This window comes from Drosophila eugracilis, unplaced genomic scaffold (assembly GCF_018153835.1).
Source record: "Drosophila eugracilis isolate 14026-0451.02 unplaced genomic scaffold, ASM1815383v1 contig_1317, whole genome shotgun sequence".
NCBI classification, from domain to species: domain Eukaryota; kingdom Metazoa; phylum Arthropoda; class Insecta; order Diptera; family Drosophilidae; genus Drosophila; species Drosophila eugracilis.
In genome coordinates this window covers 389,655-405,646 of record NW_024572115.1, presented here as the reverse complement: position 1 = coordinate 405,646, position 15,992 = coordinate 389,655, and the positions used below count along the sequence as shown (strand labels likewise).

Genomic DNA, 15,992 nt, shown 5'->3' with positions numbered 1-15,992 from the left:
ACGGCTACTATAGTTACCATAGCTGCTGCCGCTATTGGGTTGATGGTAATAATGGATGGCATGGCATGAGGCAGTCTTTGTATTGTATTCCTGAAAGGAAGAGGCGAGAATTTAAGGTTAATTTTGGGTATAGTTTAGTTTATATAACAAAAGTTAGTTTCTAAACGCAATCGTTTCACTTTTAAAATGGAAAATCCTGCGTTTTGAGTAAATGAAAATGCTGGAAACTATATGGAAAACGCCAAATCAAAGTCATTCTGGTGTAAAATTAGTTTTTGCCTGTACGGGGGGGAGGGGGGCGTTCGATTTAAATGACTTTCATATTTCGTTATTGGCTTTTAGTTTGAGTTCCAATGTGTTTATTTTCTGTGTCGAGATATATATATATATATATATTTTCCAGTTTATATTTTGCGTATTTTTTTTCCATTTCATGTCATTTATTCAGCTGCTCTTTTGGTTTTTGGGAAATTCAAAGCGAATCGAAACCTTAACCGATTGAACTGCCTGCGATGCCGTAGAAGTTCAACAAGTTCGGGCTTTTTGGTCAAGTCAAGTGAGGAGATTCCAGCAATTGACTTTTGGCAGCTTCTTCTTTTATCCACTTCCGCTCCTGCTACTGCTACTGCTCCTGATCCTGCTCCCTCTTCCCCTCTACTCTCTCTCTCTATAGATATATTCACTTCCCTTTCGGTCGACTTTTCCTGAACTAAACTGAATATTGTCTGCGCTAAAATTTGTTGCCACAATTTGTGCAACAAATTTTGTGCTTCAGCTTTTGCTTTTGGCTTTTGGCGCACTGCCTCGACATCTGTGGCCAAGTGTGTGTGTGTGTATAGAGTGTGTGTGTAAATAACCAACATAATGGCAGAAAGGTCGCATTCTCATAAAGTTGGCGCTGACTTTCAGGGGTATCCTGGTGTACTGCCTCCTTTCCTCCTCCTCCTCCTCTTCTCTCCTCTCTGTAGACCTTCCTGTGCCCCGCATATTATCAATAAATTGCATCTGACTGCCAAGCAGACAACAAAACGGTAGCCCTATCTGGCTAACCCCCCCCTTTCCCACCCACCGCATTTGACAACCAAAACACCCAACCACCCACCCACCTGACTAACCCGTTATTAAGCGAGGGCTAAAGGTACTGAGGGAAAAATGAGTGAAAGAAATATTCTAAATTATTTGAAATTTAAATTTAATTTTTGGAATATTTATACCTTATTTTGGGATATTTCAAAAATTGAATTTATAAATTTTTCAAAATTTATTTCTATTTCCTGCCCCCCTTTTCCTCTCAGTGCCTCTCTGTAATATGGGCTTGGACCCTGGCCACACCGCACCTTGTTCTAATTTATTTATTGTTGCATGCATGTGCTTTTATTGGGCGTTCTCCAAAAGGTGGAGGTGGTGGAAGGTAGAAGGTAGTATCCTCCCACCCTGCCAGATTCCAACCGCAATATCGGAGGAAGACCTCTGGCGGCTGGACTGGACTGGACTCCGGCTGAGGGGACTTTAACAATTATGTTTTGCCGGGTTGTTCGGTCAAAGTCAACAATTTGATGCACTTGTCGCTGGGTGTTGGCCTGGCCATTTGGTGCCAAAGTTATTAAGCACTTTTTGGATGGCCATGGCTAACAGCAACAGCAGCAACAACAACTAGGTTGTGGAAGTTAAACCAGGCTAAGAGAGAGAGAGGCCACTCCTGACTTCCCCCCTCAAAAGCTGGACTGAGTTTTAAAATCGGCTTAAGCAGGCAAATGTATTTCGAATAATCCACACATCCTGTGCATATCCAGGACCTTGCCGCCTACCTACTAGCCGCAACCTCCTCCTTGCCACCTTTCACCGTAACTCTCTTTCTCCCTAGCACCCACCTTTCCCTTTCAACGTTTTTGTTTCAAGTTTATTGATGCCGACGTGGGTGTGTTTCATGCCTCAGCAGAGAAGAGATGAGGTCAAAATATGGGAAAGTTTGGGTTGATGGGGGGTGGTAAATGGGGTGCAGACTCGTCTGCAACGTGACAAAACCCATTATAGATGCGACCGCAAAGATAACACTCGCTTTTCGGTCCAGACTCGACTTCTGATGGATGCCCAAACACAAGTGTCAAGCCGTAGGGGGTTTGGGGTTGGGGCTTGGGCGGCTTTTTGGGGGGCGGTTTATGAGTGAGGGTAAAGGTGAAGGAGTTAACAGAGATGCTGCTACCTTTTAGATTATAAATTTAACTGAAGATCATCTTTAATGTTAGTTTAACTTAATAAATAGATTATTTTAAACTTAAAATTCGGATTTAAAACTCTTTTTTAAGTCAGTTTTTTGTCAGATATCCCCTTAAAAACCTTATAAAAAACCCATAAAATCTCAAATTTAAAAACAATTTTGTAGTTAAAAATCCCCTTAAAAAACTGCCAATACATCCTACCATCACTCTTATTGGCCAAAAGCGGCGAACAAGGCGTCGCTTCAAAGTTTCCATAAATTTCATTTTGTAACCATCAAAAAGTTAAGTCAACGATAAATTGAATGGCTGCATGATTGACTGAATGAATGAATGAGAGGCTGTGCTCTGTTGCTGCTACAGGGTGTTGCAAGTGGGTGGTTTGTTTTTCGTTTTTGGTAGGGGGGGAGGCAAGCTGCGGCTGTCAGTTGCTTGTCGGTCATTGTGTGGCTCGTTGCGTTTCGGCCAGACATCAAAATCCACAAGCGGGTAAAAAAAAATCAAAATGAAAAAGTTAAAGGGGAAAGGAAAAAAAAAATGGAAAAATATGAGAGTGCCAAAGAGATAAATGGAGTAAGGGAGACAAAAAATGCCTACAATTCTCGTGGCAGGAAAAAATAGAAACAGCAAAGGGTAAAAAAGATAAGTTAAGCCCAAAACAGGTTGGGAATTTTAAGGTATTTCTGGGAATTCAACTTAATATTCACGATTAAGCTTATTATTTAACGGAAAATTAACTAAAAAATTCGTGTTTTATCTAACGGCATATTAAAAAAACTATAATATTTATTAGGCAACTGTTTAATTACCTAAAACAACGTTAAATAAAACCCAAATGTCAAGTATAAATTTCCAGCCTTAAACAGGCAATTAAATCAAATTATAGCGCGGTTTTTTGGGCTTGCGAAAAAACAAGAAGTAAAATTTATATAAATTATAATAATTAAATTAACTATTAAAATTGAAATGGAAAAACCACAACTATTAAATCGACCGCAGCTGTATGGCCGGCCATATGTATGCGTAAAAAAGCGTCAATATAAATATAAAGCAGGCGACAACAACAATGCCAAAAAGTCAAAAGCCGTCAAAAAGCATCATTGAACCAAAAGGGGGGCGTGGCAGAGGCAGATGTAGAGGTGAAAGCCAACACTTTCCATAAAGCGTTTGTCTCTGCATCATCATCATCATCATGGGCGTCGCCTGCTTTTGGCCAAAGGCGTGGCACCGACATGTGACATGTGTGTGTGTGTGTGTGTGCGTGCTGTTGCCCTCCTCAAAAATGTCATGGCAACACCCTGTTTGCTCCCTGCCCTACGCCACTGTGCATGAGGCAGGTGGGGAAAAAAAGGGAGTGAGAAGTAGTGGAAAACAGGGAAGCACCTGCCCAGCCCGACAATAGTGCGGAAATATTAAATCTGCGCGTCAGGCGAAACGAGTTGAGAAGCCAAAAAAAAAGAAGAAAACAATTTCGAGGCAAGTGAAAATATTCTGACAACACAAAAGGGGGTGTGACGACTTTACCCTTAAAAGGGGCGTCTCAATATATATGTATAAATTGCAATAAACACGAATTGGGTCGTAAGTAAGCAGCAAACTTAAAACTGATTATGTATTGGATGGCTCGAAAGGTTGGGATGGGCGGAGATAATCAAATATGGCACCATCTGCCCTGCCGTTTTCATAATGGATCAGTTCTTCCCTCTTTTTTTTTTTATACAAATTTATAAACTGGGGAAATATGTATTTGATTGGGACAATCATTGCATATTGTTAAGTGGGGTTTGGCAAACAAAGGAGAAGGGTTGTCAAAAGTCTTGCAGATGTGGTAGTTTAACGGGGGTTTTTTCTATAATATTTAATATTTCCCTTTGATTAAAAAGCTAAGCTGGCTATATAACTCCTTTAAATGAGGCCAAGTTGGTCATTTACCATGATTCCCCCTTTCTTTATATTTTTTTTTCGCCACCCATCCATCCATCATGTGGCAAGGATTCCGCTTTGCAAAAATCGTTGCACCACCACTACCGCCAACAAAGTGTTGCCTACTTTTTTGGGGCCATGCACTTAAAGTCGCTTCAAGGCGCCGCCGTCGTCGTCGACGATGTTGTGTTGGGAAATTTCTGACAGGTCATAAATTGGCGCAACGGGCGGTCTTCCCCCATCCTCTTTGGAATGCCTTTGCCGCCAAGCGCCGCCAAATACACATACAACCCCCACCCACCCACTGAGAGATATATATTCTGATGACCAAATGTCGGCGTTGTTGTTGCTGCTGCCTGGTGCTTGCTGCTCGCCGGCAAACAAAACCAGACCAAACGAAATGAAAACGCATTCCCAACAACAGCTCTTGCACAAATACAAATACAAATAAAGGTGTGAAGCGGCACAGCAACAAGCAGCAGCAGCAGCAACAGCAACAAGCAGCAGCAACAGCAACAACAATGCCCCATAATAATAGCAAGTGGCATTCTGCCCGCCGCCTTCATTTACATATATACAACGTGTGTATTTTTTACAGTTAATGAAGCGACCAAGGACCAGGCACCAAAGTATGAAAAAACAACAGAAAAAAAAAGAAAATAGCCAAGCGGCAGCGGCCAAAGCAAACAAGGAATGTCCAGCTACAGAGAGAGAAAAGTTGTGGAAGAAATGTGTAGATTTTGAGATTTTTGGATTTTTGGATTTTTAGATTTTAAGATTTTTAAGATTATAAGATTTTAAAATTTTTAGATTTTAGGATTTTAAGATTTGTAAATTTTAAGATTTTTAGATTTTAAGATTTAAAGATTTAAAGATTTAAAGATTTTTGGATTTTAATATTTTAAGATTTTAAGATTTTAAAATTTCTGGATTTTTAAATTTTTAGATTTCTAGATTTCTAGATTTTTAGATTTTTAGATTTTTAGATTTTTAGATTTTTGGATTTTTGGATTTTTAGATTGTACGATTTTTAGATTCTAAAATTTTTAGAATTTAAGATATTTAGATTTTAAGACTTTTAGATTTTAAGATTTAATATTTAACTCATCTGCAAGCTATTTGCCATTTCCATTCGTGTTTTATACAAAAAACTTGAAGAAATTTTAAACTAAACTTTTGCTAGTTTTATATTGAGAAATAAATCCTTAAAGATTTTTAGTTTCTAAAAACAAAAAGATAAGCTAATTTAGGGAAAGTAAACATATTGTTTCAATAAGCCTTTCGATTTGGGCCCAAAATATGAAACAGCAAAGACTAAAAAAAAGTAGTTAAGCACAAAACAGATTGGGAATTTTAAAGGATTTTTAAGAATTTCAATGAATATTTAGGGTGGGCCATGTAGAGTTTGCTTTTTGAACTATCGATAGTTTTGACTTTGACATTTCGAATGTCATTGAGTCAGATATTTAGTTGAAGGTTTGCGGTTTTTTTTTAGGAATATGTTTAGAATTAATAGTAAAATCTAATATTTTCCATCCCTTTTCTCACTTTTCTTTACTAATTTAAACATTTTAAGTCAATTATTAATCACATTTTCCTAGATTTTTCCTATTTCTCTTCTCATATTCTTTCCGTGTAATCAACGCTTTGGCACCTCTTGCTCCTACACCTCTCCCATCCCTTCCTCTCTCCTTTCATTACAATTTCCACCGCTTGTTTATTAGCCAACGCCGTGCCGAAACAACAACAACAACAACAACATTGGCAAAATGGCCACCGCCGCCGCGCTTAATTGTGCGGCCAGCAACCGGAAACGGAAACTGATTGTGCGGTCTGGCAGGGACAACTACCTCCTAGCCTCCTGCCCCTCACCTCTCACCTCTCACCTCTCACCTCTTACCACCTTTTGGCCCATTGATTTGCAACAAATCTCATTCACATTAAGCGAACGCGATTTGCCAGCGTTTTTGGTCGCCGCTTTCCATCGGCGGCTTTCCAATCAACGCATTTGACATTTTGCCACCCATTTTCCTTCCTAGCTTCCTAGCTGGCATTTTCTACCGCTGGCAGAGTTTTCCCAGCAGCACCACATACATTGATTAAGCAAAGGCAAGGGGGTGGCGATGGGTAGTTTGGTTGGAGGGGCCTACGTCAATCGGTTTGTTTGTTTGCCAAAAAATTGACTTTGAGTTTCTATTTCTCTGTTTTCCCTTCTCTTTTTTTGTACCCACCTCCCGCCCCCCTCCAGTACTGTTTTGTGTTTTTAGCGTTCTGGTCCTGATTGATGGGCTGAGATAAAGCAAAGTTTGGGGTGGGGTTAGGTTTTTGGTTAGGGGATCTGTCGTTTGCATTTAACAGTCGGTGGTATATATGCCTCTTTTTCTTGGCCAAAAAGAAGAAAGAGAAAAACAGTTAAAAGAAAAAAAGAACAACGAGTCGCGCGTTCAATTGAAGCTGCGCCTTTGCCTTCAGATTTTCCCATTTTCCACCCTTTGTCGTAATTGATGTGTCTGCGTTGCGTTTTGTTTTCCGTTTTCACTTACAAGTTTTGCTATTTCTGTTTTTTGTTAGCTGTTTTGCAGTTTTTTTTGCTTATTTTTTGGCTGCCTTTTTGCTGTTTTTCCAGCAAAGATTCCAGAGAGTTTGTAGTACATCTCTATTATAACTTTCATGGCCTGATGATGATGGTCATGAATGATGAAGAAGAAGAAAGAAAAATCGGAGTAACTGAAGACTGAAGACCATAAAGCTTAGCTCAGAGGAAGGTGCATTAGGATTTAGGCTTTATAGTTAGGAAAAATGAAGACTGTTAAAGCGGCTTAAAAGTCAAGCTGTCCATAAATGGAAATCAGGTATTCATTTTGTTTGATTTTAGATTGATTTTTGGGGAAATTAAATTAAATTATTTCTTATTTCTTCTTAAAAATCATATTCCCAAAATTCTAAAAACTTAAACTTGCAATCTAACTAACCAACTTAAGACATCAAAATAAATTGATAGTTTAGCCTTCTTTAAGCCCACATCAATAACGGCCATAAGGCTGGCTACGACTTATGTCACCTAACCATAAACTTCAGACTCAGATCCAGACCCAGGCACCCCAAAATCTAAACCTTTTGACAACTGCGTCTCATTTGGCAGTTGAATTGATGATTACGCAACACAAATGTTCCATCTCTGAGCAGAGAGCTCATCTCATCTCATCTCAGTTCATCTCATCTGGCATTATCAATTGCCATTCACGCACGTTTGCCCGTTGTTAATGTTAATGTTAATGCAGTCATCAGCTTAAGGCAGTTGAACAATAGCCCAAGATTCTGTCCAAAGTCCCAACCCCCTTTTGATATTAAACCAAGCACAACAACAACAACAAAACACACACACACACAGCAACACACACACCAGCTGTGGGCGCGCAACGAACCTCAAGTCGATAATTTAATGGTCTCTGCCATTTAATCTGCATTGAATTTATTATCTTGGAAAAAATTAATCTTGATATGTGGCCAGCTTATGTCGGCGACAAAATCTCTTGGCTCTCTGTCTCCCTATCCCTGTCTCTGTCTCATTCTTGAGCGGTACTGACGAAAATAGCTAAAAAGCCGCGACAAGCACGCTCTCGGCACCCCCTTTTTTTTCGTTCTTTTCTCCTTGGCTTATACTTTAGACAACCGCCCCAGCTGTACCAAATATATGTACTCTCGTCGTGTATCGTGTATATATATATATATATGTCTCATAAAAATTTGCAATTGTGCGGGTGGGTGGGGGTTTGGGTGTGTCTGTAAATCTTTAAAGAATTATTTACTACAGTTTTCGTCTTAGACAGCGCGAGTGGTGGGTGATTTTGGTTTAGACAACCCCCTAAAAAAAGTAAAACCAAGGAGTGCCCACAGACTCTATGAGCTGTGTGTATGCAGTGAGAGAAAAAAGTATGTCTTTTAGGTAAGTCAAAGATTAAAAAGGGAAATATTAAGTTTAAAAAAGAAGTTTAGCTTTCTTTTTTAAACATTTTTAAGTTGGAAAATGTTTATAAAAAAGCATTTTTAGCAACTTGTATACAAAATTTAATATTTTAGGTTAAAGAACTTTAATTAAAAGAAATTCTACAAAAAAAATTATAAAATATTCCCAAAAGTTTATTAAGTTTTCTCCTCAAACTTCTCAATCTCTCTCCCATTTTTCCTCATAACTTGCCTTATTTAATCCCCAACCAACCCAACTTTTCTCTCAGTGCCTTTTGTACAGCACTTCTTGTAAAAGCGAACGTCGGACGGACAATGTCACCACCAGCTAGCTACCGTTGCTGAGCCACCCCCAAAAACTCAGTGTGTGTTATTGCTCTACGCCTGGCATTGTCCGCCGTTACGCCATAGTCAAGACCCCCGCCCCCGCACAACCACCCTCTCTCTGTCCGTATGTCCGTCCGTTATCCATTGCGTCCGTTTGTCCGTCCGTCTGTCTCTACCCTGCCTGGACCAGCTTGGCGCCTTGCCAATGAAAGGGGAACAGCAGACCAAACGGGTCCTTGTCCTTGCAAATTTATTGTGTTACCCACGCACGCGACTTTGGCGCCAGCGGGTTAAGGTTTTCTTTCGCTTTTCTTGGCTTTTCACTTGGCACTTGCACTTGAAGAAAATACTTAGCTTCTGTATTGGGTAAACACTTTAAATAGGAAGCTATATTTATGGTTAAACGTTTAGCTTAAGTTGGCCATTATTGGCTTGGTTAGAAACTAAAAATGAAAAGCCATTTCCCTCTAGCAGCAGCTGCCTTCACCTGTCTTCTTCTTCTCAATATTAAAAAGTTTTCACCATTAATTTGTGTGTGCCATCTGGTGGGTAGGCGGCAGGCGGGTCTACAAACATACAAAGCTGTAATTACTTTTCCAATTGTTTTTGCTTTGTTTGGAAAATGGCATTCAAATTTGCAATTTGTTAGCCAATTTTCTATTTATTTTTTTTTTCTTTTTTTTATGAATAATTAATATGACTATTAAGTTGTTGATTAATTTAAATCATTTTTGTTTTTTATGATTTTTAAACAATTTTAAATTGAACTTAAACTTTCTCTTTTCCTGCAGTGAGTCTTGTATAAGAATAAGGCCTGTGTTTGGCTTTTCTTTTCGTCTGCCTCGAAATTTTCCTACTTTCTGGGTAAGTTTAACAAATTCAGGGGGTGGTAGGGGGGTAGATTGTGCCTTTCTTCATCATTCAATTTTTAATCAGTTGGGCGCAATCTCGCCGGAGAAGAAAAGTCAACCAGGAACCGGGAACCAGGCGAAAACGCTGCTTCATTCAAGCAAACTTCTGACAAATTTCCAACTTGCCCTCGAGAGCTTGTGTTGTAGGGGAGAGGGCGGGCTGACCCCTGACCTCACACCCCTCATCCTAACCCCTACCGCCTCCCCTCCTGCACTCCCTCTGTTTAAATAGAAATGTTGTTCATTTGAGTACTTTGTGTGCGGCTTGGCTTGGCTTGGCTTGGCTTTTTATTATGGCTAAGTGAATGTTTATGCCCGATTTCCCCCAGCACATGTGCTGGCTCCCCTTCTACTTTCTCCACCTCCCTCACAATCCTTCTTCTTCCTGTATGGCTCCTTACTTCTTTCCTCTCTTCCTTCTTTTCTTCTCTTCCTCCTTTCCTCCTTATCTCCATTGTCCGGCAATGGAATCCCCAAATCGTCCTTGCCGAGATCCATTTTCATATTTGCCCAAAAGCTGAAAAGCAGACGGTTTTTCCCCCCTTATTTTCGATTTGGCTCCTCCTTCCCTCCCTACGATTTCATTTCAAGTTTTCTCCTTTTTCCACTCTTTTTCCCTTCCTCTTCCCCTTCCTCCCCTTTTTTTTTGCTTTATTAGCCGGCGCAAGTTTAAAATGTTTTATTATTGTTGGCAACATTTAAACGATTCTCGTCGCTGCAAAAGGGAAATGCCAAATGGCTTTGGCTTTGGGTTTGTGTGTGAGTGTGTGTCTGGAAAAGGGTTACAGTTTTTCACAAGAAGAAGAGGGGGCGGAAAATGGCAACCGACTGACTGACTGACTGTCAAATCGAGTGTGCACAAATCGTTTGCAGATAGACTTGCCCCAGGACCAGTTTTGGGTCACATATGAGAGAAGCTGGCCAAGAGCAAGTACGAAGGATATTGCCCATTTTGTTGGGCAAGAAGTAGAGGAGAAAGAGGGTTTAGGGTCAAGGGTGAAATTCTAATACAGATGATGATGATGATGATTAGATGTCTGGCATACAAACTTTCGTCTGGTGTAGTAAAGAGAAAATAATGCTAACAAAAAAATGAATGTAAACCTTCGAGAAAAAGTCATCGTCGTCTTAAATAAATGAATAGGTTTAGGGCTGGAAAAGTGGAAAGAGCGAGGCTTTTCTACTTAATATTTTACTCAGCTAAAAGGGAAAGGAAAATCCTTAAAGAAGAGTTGAGTTTGAAAATTTCAAAAGTTAAAAATTAAAATAATTTCCTAGTGGAAAGTAAACTTAAAGTTGATTTTGCTAGCTTAACTTAATTCAAGGTGAATGCTATCTATGCTAGGGAGCCCGACCGAATGAATGGGCTTTATGAATAGATTCCAGCATTCATTCAGAGAAAGCTGGCATTCTTGGCCAAATTCATAAATGAACTCTGGAAAATCTCCCTAGAAATGCGATTGAATAAGAATTGCTATATATATATAGTATATAGTATATAGTATATATATATATATGTCAGGGGAACCTCTTGATCCATACACTCGGTCACTTATTCATGAAGCGGCAATGGACCATTCACACACACTCACTCAGCTCACTCGCTCTCATCTCATATCATGCATCCATTCATTCAAACGGCATTGAATGCACCCGACGAGTTTCCCTTTTCAGTGATTTTCCTCCTCCTCCTACTCCTCCTCCTCCTCCTCCTCCTTTTACTGTTGTTTGGCTTTCTCCTCTCCCGTTGCGTTTATTTCACATGCTACTTAACACCCGAGGCAAATTAGTTGCGCCTCGGCGCAGTTTCGAATATAAATCAACACGCGGACAACGGCAGCGGCAACAGCAGCGTAACAACAACATCGAATGGCAAAGTAGGAAATGGTTGGAAAAAGTCAAGGAAACGTTATAAGGGATACCCTGGAAAGTTGTTTTGTATAGTTAATATGTATCTAGAAGGTGTAAAATAAAAGTTAATTTAATGAAAGTTACTTGGAAAAGCCCTCAAATGTAGCCTACTTTTAGGTGCTGTTCTTAATCTTTGATTGATATATAAATCTTTCACCAGATATAGCCAATCTTTATCTGATTAATAATCAAAGCTCTGATCTACCTAACTTATTTAACATTTAGCATTCCCTTAACCCTTTATTTTCCATTTTTTTAGCTAACAAACCAAAGTTAAAGTCAATCTAAAGCCTCTTCAAACTATATTTTTCCCCATTCAATCTCATAACATCAATAATACCCTGTAAAAATTGTTTGGCCTTTGGAGCCATTTCCGAGTTTTTCGCAACAGATTTTTTATGGCCGCTGCTGTCGCCGTTGCTGTTGCTGCCACCGAAATGCGAGAACGCGCTCAGGAAGAACAGGAAGGAACGCGAAGAGCGTGCACCCTGCGGCTGCCACACATGTGCGCGCGCGACCCTGCCCTCGAGGGCTGAAGTGTGTGGCTGTTGGCCCTCCCCCACACACACACAGCCACTTTTCCATTTCCAGCTACCACGACCTCTCTACCCCTCAGAACGCACTCTCATTGCATCCCCTTGCGAACCCTGTCGAATTGCATAGAGCATAAAGCATCCTTGCACTGAGAGAAAATGAGTTTGCGGAACTGGAAGTTTGTTAGTTTTTAAACATTTTTGTTATTAACTAAAAAGTTTGTTAAGAAATTATTTAAATTTAATATTTTTTTTATCAAAAAATATAAAAATATTGTAAAAAGAAAGTTAAATTCTGGAAATTTCTCATAGAAAAATGTATTTTAAGGCCTAGAAAACCTTGTCAAGGCTTAGAAAATCTTTCTTAACTTGAAGCAGCTTTTCCCTCCCCTTTAACCCCCCCATTTTCTCTCAGTGCATCCTCGGTTTGTACGCACAATTGTGCAAATTGACAGATTTATAACAAAATGCAATGAATAACGGTATTATTCACACACCACGAGCACTAGGTAGTGGGTGGGGGTGGATTTAAGGGGGTGCTAGTTGCATCTTCTGGCTCTGCGGACATTTCAACAGGCGCCTTAATGTTCTTCTGCCCACCTCCCCCCCTCTTCCTGCCACCACATCTATTATTTCCATTCGTACACCCAATTTTCTCATCCTCAAAAAAAAAAAATGCCGGGGGAAAATTCTGGTTAATCCCCGTGACCAGTATAAAAATGGGGGCATATGTGGCCCCTTGAAATGCTTTTCCCGCTTTTCCCACACCCAAAACCAAAAAAAAAAAAAAAAAAGAAGCAAATTGATGAGCGAGATGAGGATTAGCCCAGTTTCGGTTATAAATGAATTTTTCTTATTTTTCGGTCAGAGAGGAAAGTATATATATATATATATATATCGTATATATGGCATATATACAGGGATAGAGGGGGAGGAAATCTATGAAGTTCAATCAGTTTTAATTGATTCATTTCAGCGGCAAAGGGATGAAAACATTTGCCCGCTTCTCTGGAGATAATGATGATGTTGGGCTGCGCTCAGTTAATAAATTTATTATCTTGGGAATCCGCCCAGCCCTCTCTCTCTTGATATATATATCTATATAGTACCTATATCTCTCTGTTCAGATCTGCTTCCTATCCAACGGAAGTATCTCGTTGATTGTGAAATGGAGCCATGAATGGCCATGGCCCTGGCTGGAAAACGGGTCCGCAAATTTATTATGATTAAAGTTGAAAAGTTGAAATTGATGCCCCCCCGAAAAGCGGAATGGAATAGAGAGATGCTCTGTGGAAGTGCCTTTTGGGATTGAGTGGTTGGTTGTGGTGGTGGTGGTGGGGGTGGGAATATATCGAGAGATGGCGTTGAAGATAATCACGCCAGATGATCATAAATGACAAAATGCCCATAAAATGCAATCAAAGGGGTTTAAGAACACAATCTGAATCACAGCGAGATGGTGTGTGCGTGATTTTCCATTGAAGAGTTATGAAAGTTAGGGGAAAGGGGAAAATGAACTCTTTTTTTAAGTTAAATACTAATCCTTAACTAATCTTATTCACAGAATCAAAGACTTTAAGCTCAAACTCACCATAACAATAGTCCATTTCTTGCAAATGTGACGCAGCGCCTTTTTGTAGCATCACGGTTTCATGGTCCAGAAGTTCTTCTTGGGTTTCGTTCCGGTGGACAGTGCCACATTGCTGCTGCTGCTCATGGTCATGCCTCCTCCAATGCCAATGCCAATGCCACCACCGGTGCCTCCACCGCCTCCATTCATACCGCCAACGGGCATACCCACACCGGGTCCCATGCCCATTGATCGTCCCGAGGCACGTTGCTGATCCGCTGAGCAACGTCGCGGATAGTTAAAAGGCGACAGCGATCCACCGCCCACACCGCCTGACGATTCATGCATGGGCGCCAAAGTCATGCCAATGCCCTGATCTTCGCCACAACTGGCCATGCTGCTCTTGGATGTTGAAGTACCCGAGGCTGTCGAGGATCGGCAGCTGCGCAGATTATGGGGCAAGGTGTTGTTGTTCAGGCTGTGATGATGCAACGCCTGCTGGTGCTGGTTGTGATGATGGTGCATCGGTCCGGTGGGTGTGGCGGACTTATAGTACCGCAGACTCTCATTATAGCTGGCACCGCTGCTGCTGCCACTGCCACTGAATCCGGAATCAAGATCTCCCTCATCAAACTCCGGATTGATGCAGCTGCTGTGACCGTGATCCTTGAGCTCCATGCTGTTCAGGGTGCTCGATAGGTTCTCCAAGCTGGCATGCGAAGCGGAGCTTGAGTTCGAAGTGCCACCGGCACCAGCAGCTCCACCCAACAGGCCACCGCGTCTGGGCCTCTGAGCGGTCTTCGAGGGTCCCGCCACCACACTCGATGTCACCGATCCACCCACAGCTCCGGCGGATACCACCGATGTACTTGGCTCATCGCCGCCCAGAACATGACTGGGACTAACATCCGGTGGAGTTGGCGGCATTATCAGTGCCTCCAGCGAGAGATTGAGCTCGTCCAGAACTCTGAAATGGTTGTGCTGGACACGTCGTTGCTCCTCCTTTACATTGCCCGCACTGGAGCCACTGGCAATCCGGTTGTCGGAGAGAACTTTGCGTATCTTCTGATCACTCACCTCCTCGTACAGATTCTCGGTGGTGCCGTAGCGTGTGGTATAGGTATGACGATCCCGTTCCTCGGCACTGGGCGAACTTGAAGTGGATTGACCACCACCATGATTGGTGCTGCTCTTCGAACGGAAACTCTTGGCCAGCAGGGCGCGTATCGAGTTCCTTGGCGGACTCTTCGAATGGCCCTGATGATGATGGGCCTGACCCTGAACAGATCCGGAACTGGAACTCGAACCCTGGGCAGCTGGCACATTCGTGTGGCATTTGGCTGCTCCCGGCTCGTAGTAGGCATACGAATAAACATGATTAAATGGCGCCGACGGTGCAGCTGCCCCCGCCGAACCACTTGCTCCTGCTGATCCTGCTGAAACTGAGCCACCACCACCCACTGCTCCAACACCACCACCACCACTGCCGTTAAATGCCACATGCAGCGAGGGATTAGAGGCTCCACCGCCATGCGATGGCGTGGCACTGCTGCTGCTTGGCGTCATTACGCCGGCGGCAAATCCGTAATCCAACGATGAAGTGGACGACGAGGACTGTGTATTGGGCGTGGGCTCAAAGCGTTCCATGGTGGCGGCGATATTCTTGCGAGACCACTTGACCTGGTTTAAGAAAAACCGAACAGAGCGGAGGGGAGCGGGGAAGAAAAAGTAAAGATTAGGATTAGGAATATGTAAAGTGAAACCTTACACCCCACACCCCACACCGAGGCTTACCTGCTGCTCCACATCCATCTTGTGATTGCTACGCCGGCTGTGACCCCTTCTTCGGCGCTCCGTGAACGCCTCACCATGACTGCTACTGCCCATGAGCAACTGGTCTCCGATTCCCAGACCATTCTGTGATGATGCTGACGATGAGGAGGGCGCCGCCGGCATACAGAACTCAATGCTGTCCATGTCATCGGGAAAGATCAGGTGCGAGCCCACGTGTCCATGGCTGCTGCTGCTGCTGCTGTTATTGTGCGAATGCGAATGTGGATGCCCCAAGGTGGCTGCAGCATGACCATGGCCATGATTATGTCCCACCAAACCCATGCCATGATTATGACCCATGCCACCGCCATGATTCAGGGTCATTTGACTGGGATGCTGATGTGAGGCCACCACCCGTTGTCCACCGTGACGCATGGACATGGATCCACCGCTGCTTATTGACCCGCCACTCACTCCGCCCGACGGGGCACTGTGCACCGCCACCGATGTCGTCTGATGCGTTGGATGCTGATGCGGATGTGGATGCGGATAATCGCTAGCAAACTGCGGTGATCCGCAGCGATTCTGAAACTTGGCAGCCGCAGTCGCTGCACTTGCTCCACTTCCACTGGCCGGATACATTGTGTTGGAATCAAAACCAAAAGAGCTGCGATCGTTTGGAGTTTTCAGTTGGGGAAGATTTCTGCTTGCCTTTTCTCGCTAGAGAGAGAAGTCCAAAAGCGTGTTTAACAGCAACAGGAGTCGGGCATCATCTGTGGAGTAAACGGAAAGCCATTAATCAGCATGGAAAGTGGGAGAAGAAGATGGTTGGTCAAGAGGAGAGATTCAAGGGGAAGGGAGG

General features: G+C 42.4%; 1 protein-coding gene across 2 annotated transcripts in view; it reads right to left on the bottom strand.

Annotated features, from left to right (window-relative positions):
- Positions 1–15,992, bottom strand: part of LOC108103559 (hornerin) — a 109,918-nt gene continuing 93,926 nt past the window's right edge. Inside the window, exons 5-7 of one of the 2 annotated variants that reach the window (XR_005993928.1) lie at positions 15,152–15,903; positions 13,379–15,037; positions 1–90 (exon numbers count right to left, since the gene is read on the bottom strand). Coding sequence is in view for 1 of the 2 variants with exons in the window: in XM_041819331.1 (XP_041675265.1) it covers positions 13,430–15,037; positions 15,152–15,772 (2,229 nt within the window). In the remaining variant the exon portion in view is untranslated. Of the gene's footprint in view, positions 91–13,377; positions 15,038–15,151; positions 15,904–15,992 lie in introns of those variants that run through there. The other variant, XM_041819331.1, reaches the window with a different exon arrangement.